Consider the following 9,661-nt stretch of genomic DNA (forward strand, 5'->3'; position numbering starts at 1 on the left):
TTCGCCGTCGCCCCGTATGCCTCCGGTGACACACATTAACACCAACTGCTGTGGGATAGGCCAGTGCCACGCGTGGTCACATGGTCTCCACCTCGGATTCGCCCGTTCTTCTATGCAGGTGTCCTGTAAAGCGCGGTCGGCTTTCCGGAACCCCAGGGCTTTTAGAAGCGGGGCAGGCCACTGCTCTTTCAAAGGAGGAGAGAGGCAGAGGGCTGATGGATGAGTGAAGTTGCAGCTGACACTAGGCCTTGAGATCTATGGGATCATTCTGTGCTGCAGCGAGGCCCTGCCGGCCTGAACAGATGTGGTGAGCCCATCCTATCTCACTCGAAGGGGGCCAAAATTGGATCTGAACGGGAGCCCAGAGAACACAGCAGACGTCCTGAAGCTCCCCCTCCCTCGGTGGAAGTCAGCTCAAGCAGGTCCTGAGGTGAGGACTCCTTGGGGTTTGGCCCTGGGACAGGAGAAGACACCCGCGGCCCCCTCTCCCACACCGCCCCAAACTGGACCCCGGATATAGCCACCGCCGCTGGGGTAGCAGGAGCCTCGCTGCTGCCGCGCTCAGAGCTGGCAGTATTTAAAGGGGACCCAGCCTGACTACCAGGAGCTGAGCGCGAGTCCGCTCAGCCAATGCGCATGCGCGAGGCGGGAGCGGCTTCTCCAGTCACAGTGCTTCCCATGGTTGTCTTAGAAACCAGGCCCCGAGACTTGGCAAAGAAGGAGCCCTCCGTGGCAGTGCTTGGGTTTTGGGGCTCTGAGGCTCCGGCCTAAACTCTTCACGGGGTCGACGGGAATGTCCCCAGACGCCAGGAGTCGCAAAGGGCCGACTACCATGAGGAAAGCCCAGCGGAGATGGGGGAAGCAGCACGGGATCCCAGCCTAAGGCCTGCCCGGACGGTGTTTGTTGGGGTGAGTCTCCCCAAAAGTCGTGTCTCCATCAGTGATCTCTAGGACAGGTCGGCCTGCGTGCCCCTGGGCTGCTCTCTCCCCCGAGGGTCGTTCTCGTAGAGAACAGAACATCACAGCCTCAGGGATTGCTTGGGGGGTGTGTTTGACAATGCCCTGCTCCTTTGAAAGAGCAGTGGCCTGCCCTGCTTCTAAAAGCGCTGGGGCTCCGGAAAGCCGACAGCGCTTTACAGGACACCTGCAAAGAGGAACAGGGGCAAATCCGAGGTGGAGACCATGTGACTACACGTGGCACTGGCCTATCCCACAGCAGTTGGTGTTAATGTGTGTCACTGGAGGCATACGGGGAGATGGCGAAAAAAAGCGTGGTGTCCAGGAATGTGCGGGTGGAAGGGAGAAATGGGTGACCTTTCCATCAATGCAAAGGAAAATCGAAAAACACGTGGGACACGCGGGGTTTGGGGGGGGGGTGGCTGTGCCAGACCGAAGCCATGTTTTCAAATGCCTACCAGAGGAGTAAAGAGGTTTCTGCAAAATTCGCCCCACCCCAAACCCTCCAAGGCCCTGGCAGCCCTGAAGCAACTTTGGCTGCACCGAGCCCCAGCACCAGCCCCCAAACCTAGACCAGTCCCTTGGGTTCGCTGACATTCTTTTCTGCCAGATGATCAAGGGGATCAGTCCACCCAGGAGCAGAGGAGAGGATGTAACTAAAGAATGAGACAGTAAGTGCAGAGGAAATGCGTCACCACCTGTCCTGGAAGACAAGGCCAGTCAGGGTCGCCTAGCGCTCATTCTAGGCAATCCGACCACCCATGAGGGGAAACATGGAGAAGAAGGAAGCTTCCCTGCCTGAGACATCTAGGGAAGCCAAGAGTTCCCGGGTCATGAGACCAGCCCAATCAAGCATAAACACGTTTGGAGAGAGAAACAATCACGACACGGATCTCGAAGAAATGTCTCCCTGACGGAGAGGGAAGTCATCTTTGTTGAAGGCATTTGGTCAGAGCGAGAGGGATCCAGGCCCCTGAGAAACAAGGGAGGCAGAGCAAGACGGAAGACAGAGCAGAGGCCGGAGCCCAGGCAGGATACAGCACCGTGTCACCGCAATGGGCATAAGGGGTGGTGTTCCAAAAGGGTGGCTTGTCCAGGGAGGCCAGCGTTCCAGGGACAGGGATTGTTGCCATCTCTCAATCCCGGCTTCCTCTTGCTGACTGTATCATGGTGTGGCTTCATTTCTCAGAGAAGAGCCGTGAAAAGACTCAAGCATCTTCTCTGACGTGGGTCTGCTGCTCTCCTATAGGACAAAGAGAACCTGTGGGATTCCTCTCCTTGTCTGCAGTGTTTTCGTTTGATCCCAGAAAAGAGGCCGCTCAGGATGGGGATGAGAATTCAATTGCTCCGAAACTGAAACATCTCCTCACATGGGCCAGGCTTTCAAACACCCAAAGGGGATCCGCGGCTGTGAAACCAATGACAACCAGCCTCATGAAACAGGCAAAGGGGCAGAAAGAGGCTAAGCAAAGACAGGCCACCATGCGAGAAACCGCTTTGTGGCACACAGGGCACATTCAGCCAAAGACACACACGCACACGGGCACACACACACAAACCCACAGAGAGTGGGAAACAAACACACAGAGACTGAGAGACAGAGAGAGAAGAGAGAATGGGAGACACACACACAGACACACACACACACACACACACACAGAGTCATAGAGCAGAGGCATTGAAACACAGACCCCCAGGCAACCCCTGAGGCTGCGGGGTTCTGCTCTGGAGGAGAACGACCCTAGGGTGAGAGAGCAGCCCAGGGGCACGCAGGCCGACCCGTCCTCAAGACAATGGTCGGCGGAACGACTTTTGGGGAGACTCACCCCAACCAACAGCGTCCGTGCAGGCCTGAGGCTGCGATCCCTTGCTGCTTCCCCAGTCTCCGCCTGGGGTTTCATCATCATGGTCGGCCCTTTGCGACTCCTGGCATCCGGAGACTTTCCGTTCGATCCCTTGGAGAGGTGAGACCAGAGCCTCAGAGCCTCGCCATCCAAGCACTGCCACGGAGGGCTCCTGCTCTGCCAAGCCTCCGGGACAGGTTTCTCAGATAACCGTGGGAACCACTCTGAAGGGAGAAACCGCTCGTGCCTCGCACATGCGCATTGGTTGAGCTGGCTCGCGCTCCACTCCAGACAGATAGGCTGCGTCCCCTTTAAATATCGCCACCGCCGCGCGGTGGCCATGATGCTCCTGCTGCCGCCGCGGGGGCGACTGGATCCTGGGTCCTGTTTGGGGTGGCATGGGAGAGGGGGCCGCGGGTGTCTCGTCCTCTCCCAGGCCCAAACCCCCAGGGGTCCTGTCCCCAGGAGTTGCTCGAGCCGACTTTCACCGAGGGACGGGGAGCTCCAGGATGCCTGCTGTCATCTCCGGACTCCGGTTGAGATCCGATTTTGGCCCTCTGGGAGTGAGATAGGATGGGCTCACCACATCTTGTCAGGCCGGCAGGGCCTGGCTGCAGCACACAGTGATCCCATAGGTCTGCAGGCCTAGTGTCAGCTGCAACTTCACTCATCCATCAGCCCTCTGCCTCTCTCCTCCTTTGAGAGAGCAGTGGCCTGCCAGGCTTGTAAAATCCCTGGGGTTCCGGAAAGCCGACCTCGCTTTACAGGACACCTGCAAAGAGGAACAGAGGTGAATCCGAGGGGGAGACCATGTGACCCCGCGTGGCACTGGCCAATCGCACAGCAGTTGGTGTTAATGTGTGTCACCGGAGGCATACGAGGCAGTGGCGAAACAAAGGGTGGTGTCCAGGTATGTGCTGGTTGAAGGGGGTAAACGGGTGACGTTTCCATCAATGCCAAGGAAAATCAAAGAACACCTGGGACCCGGGGGTTGGGCGGGCCGCCTGTTCCTGACCCAAGCCACCTTTTCAAATGCCTAACAGAGGAGTAAAGAGTTTTCTGCAAAACTCGCAACACACCCAATCCTCCACCGACCAGGTAGCCCTGACGCAACTTCGGCTGGCACAAACCCACAGAGAGTGAGAAAGAAACACACAGAGACTGAGACAGAGAGAGAAGAGAGAATGGGAGACACACACAAAGACACAAACACACCCCCCCCACACACACACACACCGAGTCATACAGCAGAGGCTTTGAAACACACACCCCCAGGCAACCCTGAAGCTGCGGGGTTCTGCTCTGGAGGAGAACGACCCTCAGGTGAGAGAGCAGCCCAGGGGCACGCGGGTCGACCCGTCCTCGAGATCACGGACGGCAGCACGACTTTTGGGGAGACTCACCCCAACAAACACCGTCCGTGCAGGCCTGAGGCTGGGATCCCGTGCTGCTTCCCCCGTCTCCGCCTGGGGTTTCATCATCATGGTCGGCCCTTTGCGACTCCTGGCATCCAGAGACGTTCCCTTCGACCCCGTGGAGAGGTGAGGCCTTAGCCTCAGAGCCTCGACACCCAAGCACTGCCACGGAGGGCTCCTGCTCTGCCAAGTCTTGGGGCCTGGTTTCTAAGACAACCGTGGGAACCACTGTGACGGGAGAAAGTGCTCGGGCCTCGCGCCCGCGCATTGCCTGAGCCGGCTCGCGCACCACTCCTCACAGATAGGCTGCGTCCCCATTAAATATCGCCACCGCCACATGGCAGACGCGATGCTCCTCCTGCCGCCGAGGCGGCGGTAGGATCCTGGATCCTGTTTGGGGCAGCGTGGGAGAGGGGGCCGCGGGTGTCTCCTCCTCTCCCAGGCCCAAACCCCCAGGGGTCCTGTCCTCAGGAGCTGCTTGAGCCGACTGCCACCGAGGGAGAGGGAGCTTCAGGACGCCTGCTGTGTTCTCTGGACTCCGGTTGAGATCCGATTTTGCCCCTCTGCGAGTGTGATAGGATGGGCTCACCACATCTGGTCAGGCCGGCAGGGCCTGCCTGCAGCACACAATGATCCCATAGGTCTGCAGGCCTAGTGTCAGCTGCAACTTTACTCATCCATGAGCCCTCTGCCTCCCTCCTCCTTTGAAAGAGCAGTGGCCTGCCAGGCTTGTAAAATCCCTGGGGTTCCGGAAAGCCGACCGCGCTTTACAGGACACCTGCAAAGAGGAAAAGAGGCGAATCCGAGGGGGAGACCAAGTGACCCCGCGTGGCACTGGCCAATCCCACAGCAGTTGGTGTTACTGTGTGTCACTGGAGGCATATGGGGCAACGGCGAAACAAAGGGTGGTGTCCAGGTATGTGCCGGTGGAAGGGGGTAAACAGGTGACGTTTCCATCAATGCCAAGGAAAATCAAAGAAAACCTGGGACCCGGGGGTTGGGGGGGCCGCCAGTGCCTGACCCAAGCCACCTTTTCAAATGCCTAACAGAGGAGCAAAGAGGTTTCTGCAAAATTCGCAACACACCCAATCCTGCACCGACCAGGTAGCCCTGACGCAACTTCGGCTGACACAAACCCACAGAGAGTGGGAAAGAAACACACAGACTGAGAGACAGAGAGAGAAGAGAAAATGGGAGACACACACACAGACACATACACACACACACACACACACACACAAACACACATAGAGTCATACAGCAGAGGCATTGAAACACACAGCCCCAGGCAACCCCTGAGGCTGAGGGGTCCTGCTCTGGAGGAGAATGGCCCTCGGGTGAGAGAGCAGCCCAGGGGCACGCATGCCGACCCGTCCTCGAGATCACGGAGAGCGGCACGACTTTTTGGGAGACTCACCCCAACCAACTCCGTCCGTGAAGGCCTGAGGCTGGGATCCCGTGCTGCTTCCCCCGTCTCCGCCTGGGGTTTCATCATCATGATCGGCCCATTGCGACTCCTGGCATCTGGAGACGTACCCTTCGACCCGGGGAGAGGTGAGGCCTTAGCCTCAGAGCCTGGACACCCAGGCAATGCCACGGAGGGGTGCTGCTCTGCCAAGCTTCGGGGCCTGGTTTCTAAGACAACCGAGGGAACCACAGTGACGGGAGAAACCGCTCGCTCCTCACGCATGCGCATTGGCTGAGCTGACTGGCGCTCCACTCCTGACAGATAGGCTGCGTCCCCTTTAAATATCGCCACCGCAGCGCGGCTTCCGCGATGCTCCTGCCGCCGCCGAGGAGGCAGCTGGATCCTGGGTCCCTTTTGGGGCGGCGTGGGAGAGGGGGCCATGGGTGTCTCGTCCTGTCCCAGGCTCAAACCCCCAGGGGTCCTGTCCTCAGGACCTGCTTCAGCCGACTTCCACCGAGGGAGGGGGATCTTCAGGATGCCTGCTGTGTTCTCCGGTCTCCCGTGGAGATCTGATTTTGACCCTCTCCGAGGGAGATAGGATGGGCTCATCACATCTGGTCAGGCCAGCAGGGCCTCGCTGCAGCACAGAATGATCCCATAAGTCTCAAGACCGAGTGTCAGCTGCAAATTCACTCATCCATCAGCCCTCTGCCTCCCTCCTCCTTTGCAAGAACAGTGGCCTGCCCGGCTTGTAAAAGCCCTGGGATTCCGGAGAGCCGACCGTGCTTTACAGGACACCTGCAATGAGGTACAGAGGCGAATCCGAGGGGGAGACCATGTGACCACGCGTGGCACTGGCCAATCCCACAGCAGTTGGTGTTAATGTGTGTCACCGGAGGCATACGGGGCGACGGCGAAACAAAGGGTGGTGTCCAGGTCTGTGCCGGTGGAAGGGGGAAACGGGTGACCTTTCCATCGATGCCAAGGAAAATCAAAGAACACCTGGGACCCGGGGGTTGGGGGGGCCGCCTGTGCCTCACCCAAGCCACGTTTTCAAATGCCTACCAGAGGAGCAAAGAGGTTTCTGCAAAATTCGCAACACACCCAATCCTGCACCGACCAGGTAGCCCTGACGCAACTTCGGCTGGCACAAACCCACAGAGAGTGGGAAAGAAACACATAGACTGAGAGACAGAGAGAGAAGAGAAAATGGGAGACACACACACAGACACATACACACACGCACACACACATACAAACACACATAGAGTCATACAGCAGAGGCATTGAAACACACACCCCCAGGCAACCCCTGAGGCTGCGGGGTCCTGCTCTGGAGGAGAATGGCCCTCGGGTGAGAGAGCAGCCCAGGGGCACGCATGCCGACCCGTCCTCGAGATCACGGAGGGCGGCATGACTTTTGAGGAGACTCACCCCAACCAACACCGTCCGTGAAGCCCTGAGGCTGGGATCCCGTGCTGCTTCCCCTGTCTCCGCCTGGGGTTTCATCATCATGGTCGGCCCATTGCGACTCCTGGCATCCAGAGACGTTCCCTTCGACCCGGGGAGAGGTGAGTCCTTAGGCTCAGAGCCTGGACACCCAAACAATGCCACGGAGGGGTCCTGCTCTGCCAAGCCTCAGGGCCTGGTTTCTAAGACAACCGAGGGAACCACTGTGACAGGAGAAACCGCTTGCTCCTCGCGCATGCGCATTGGCTGAGCCGATTCGGGCTCCACTCCTGACAGATAGGCTGGGTCCCCTTTAAATATCGCCACCGCCGCGCGGCTTCCGCGATGCTCCTGCTGCTGCCGAGGCGGCGGCTGGATCCTGGGTCCTCTTTGGGGCGGCGTGGGATACGGGGCCGCGGGTGTCTCGTCCTGTCTCAGGCCCAAACCCCCAGGGGTCTTGTCCTCAGGTCCTGTTTGAGCCGACTTCCACCGAGGGAAGGGGATCTTCAGGACGCCTGCTGTGTTCTCCCGTCTCCCGTTGAGATCGGGTTTTGACCCTCTCCGAGTGAGATAGGATGGGCTCATCCTATCTGTTCAGGCCGGCAGGGCCTCGCTGCAGCACAGAATGATCCCATAAGTCTGAAGACCGAGTGTCAGCTGCCAATTCACTCATCCATCAGCCCTCGGCCTCCCTCCTCCTTTGAAAGAGCAGTGGCCTGCCCGGCTTGTAAAAGCCCTGGGGTTCCGGAGAGTCAACCACGCTTTACAGAACACCTGCAATGAGGAACAGAGGCGAATCCGAGGGGGGACCATGTGACCACGCGTGGCACCGGCCAATCCCACAGCAGTTGGTGTTAATGTGTGTCACCAGAGGCATACGGGGCGACGGCGAAACAAAGGGTGGTGTCCAGGTGTGTGCCGGTGGAAGGGGGAAACGGGTGACCTTTCCATCGATGCCAAGGAAAATCAAAGAACACCTGGGACCCGGGGGTTGGGGGGGCCGCCTGTGCCTCACCCAAGCCACGTTTTCAAATGCCTACCAGAGGAGCAAAGAGGTTTCTGCAAAATTCGCAACACACCCAATCCTGCACCGACCAGGTAGCCCTGACGCAACTTCGGCTGGCACAAACCCACAGAGAGTGGGAAAGAAACACACAGACTGAGAGACAGAGAGAGAAGAGAAAATGGGAGACACACACACAGACGGAGACACACACACACACACGTACACACGCACACAAACACACATAGAGTCATACAGCAGAGGCATTGAAACACACACCCCCAGGCAACCCCTGAGGCTGCGGGGTCCTGCTCTGGAGGAGAACGGCCCTCGAGTGAGAGAGCAGCCCAGGGGCATGCATGCCGACCCGTCCTCGAGATCACGGATGGAGGCACGACTTTTGAGGAGACTCACCCCAACCAACACCGTCCGTGAAGCCCTGAGGCTGGGATCCCGTGCTGCTTCCCCTGTCTCCGCCTGGGGTTTCATCATCATGGTCGGCTCATTGCGACTCCTGGCATCTGGAGACGTTCCCTTCGACCCGGGGAGAGGTGAGGCCTTAGGCTCAGAGCCTGGACACCCAAACAATGCCACAGAGGGGTCCTGCTCTGCCAAGCCTTGGGGCCTGGTTTCTAAGACAACCGAGGGAACCACTGTGACGGGAGAAACCGCTCGCGCCTCGCGCATGCGCATTGGCTGAGCCGATTCGGGCTCCACTCCTGACAGATAGGCTGCGTCCCCTTTAAATATCGCCACCGCCGCGCGGCTTCTGCGATGCTCCTGCTGCTGCTGAGGCGGCGGCTGGATCCTGGGTCCTCTTTGGGGCGGCGTGGGATACGGGGCCGCGGGTGTCTCGTCCTGTCTCAGGCCCAAACCCCCAGGGGTCTTGTCCTCAGGACCTGCTTGAGGGGACTTCCACCGAGGGAGGGGGATCTTCAGGACGCCTGCTGTGTTCTCTGGTCTCCCGTTGAGATCGGGTTTTGACCCTCTCCGAGTGAGATAGGATGGGCTCATCCTATCTGTTTAGGCCGGCAGGGCCTCGCTGCAGCACAGAATGATCCCATAAGTCTGAAGACCGGGTGTCAGCTGCCAATTCACTCATCCATCAGCCCTCTGCCTCCCTCCTCCTTTGAAAGAGCAGTGGCCTGCCCGGCTTGTAAAAGCCCTGGGGTTCCGGAGAGTTAACCACGCTTTACAGAACACCTGCAATGAGGAACAGAGGCAAATCCGAGGGGGAGACCATGTGACCACGCGTGGAACTGGCCAATCCCGCAGCAGTTGGTGTTAATGTGTGTCACCGGAGGCATACGGGGCGACGGCGAAACAAAGGGTGGTGTCCAGGTGTGTGCCGGTGGAAGGGGGAAACGGATGACCTTTCCATCCATACCAAGGAAAATCAAAGAACACCTGGGACCCGGGGATTGTGGGGGCCGCCTGTGCCTCACCCAAGCCAAGTTTTCAAATGCCTACCAGAGGAGCAAAGAGGTTTCTGCAAAATTCGCAACAGTCCCAATCCTGCACCGACCTGGTAGCCCTGACGCAACTTCGGCTGGCACAAACCCACAGAGAGTGGGAAAGAAACACA

The 9,661-nt window shown here is 58.8% G+C and overlaps 1 protein-coding gene across 6 annotated transcripts; it reads right to left on the reverse strand.

Moving 5' to 3' along the window:
• Positions 1-483: 483 nt before the first annotated feature.
• On the reverse strand, positions 484-9,239 carry LOC107976080 (uncharacterized). 6 transcript variants are annotated; one of them, XM_063792769.1, is made up of 4 exons: positions 7,059-9,239; positions 4,205-4,994; positions 2,784-3,573; positions 484-2,200 (listed from the first exon to the last, which is right to left on the reverse strand). In XM_063792769.1, exon 1 carries the CDS (start codon positions 9,088-9,090, stop codon positions 8,110-8,112), a length of 981 nt encoding a protein of 326 aa, XP_063648839.1. In that variant the 5' UTR covers positions 9,091-9,239; the 3' UTR covers positions 484-2,200; positions 2,784-3,573; positions 4,205-4,994; positions 7,059-8,109. The 6 variants fall into 6 exon arrangements, with proteins under 6 accessions (XP_063648839.1, XP_063648837.1, XP_063648838.1 ...); XM_063792767.1 differs by having other exon boundaries at positions 484-2,365; XM_063792771.1 differs by having other exon boundaries at positions 493-2,200; positions 7,059-9,228.
• Between the last annotated feature and the right edge of the window lie 422 nt (positions 9,240-9,661).

The sequence above is a fragment of the Pan troglodytes genome, chromosome 15, assembly GCF_028858775.2.
Source record: "Pan troglodytes isolate AG18354 chromosome 15, NHGRI_mPanTro3-v2.0_pri, whole genome shotgun sequence".
Lineage (NCBI taxonomy): Eukaryota > Metazoa > Chordata > Mammalia > Primates > Hominidae > Pan > Pan troglodytes.

What these genes read in the sequence shown, in the direction of transcription:
- LOC107976080 (XM_063792769.1), bottom strand. Translation starts at nt 9,090, where the DNA reads ATGAGCCCATCCTATCTCACTCGGAGAGGGTCAAAACCCGATCTCAAC.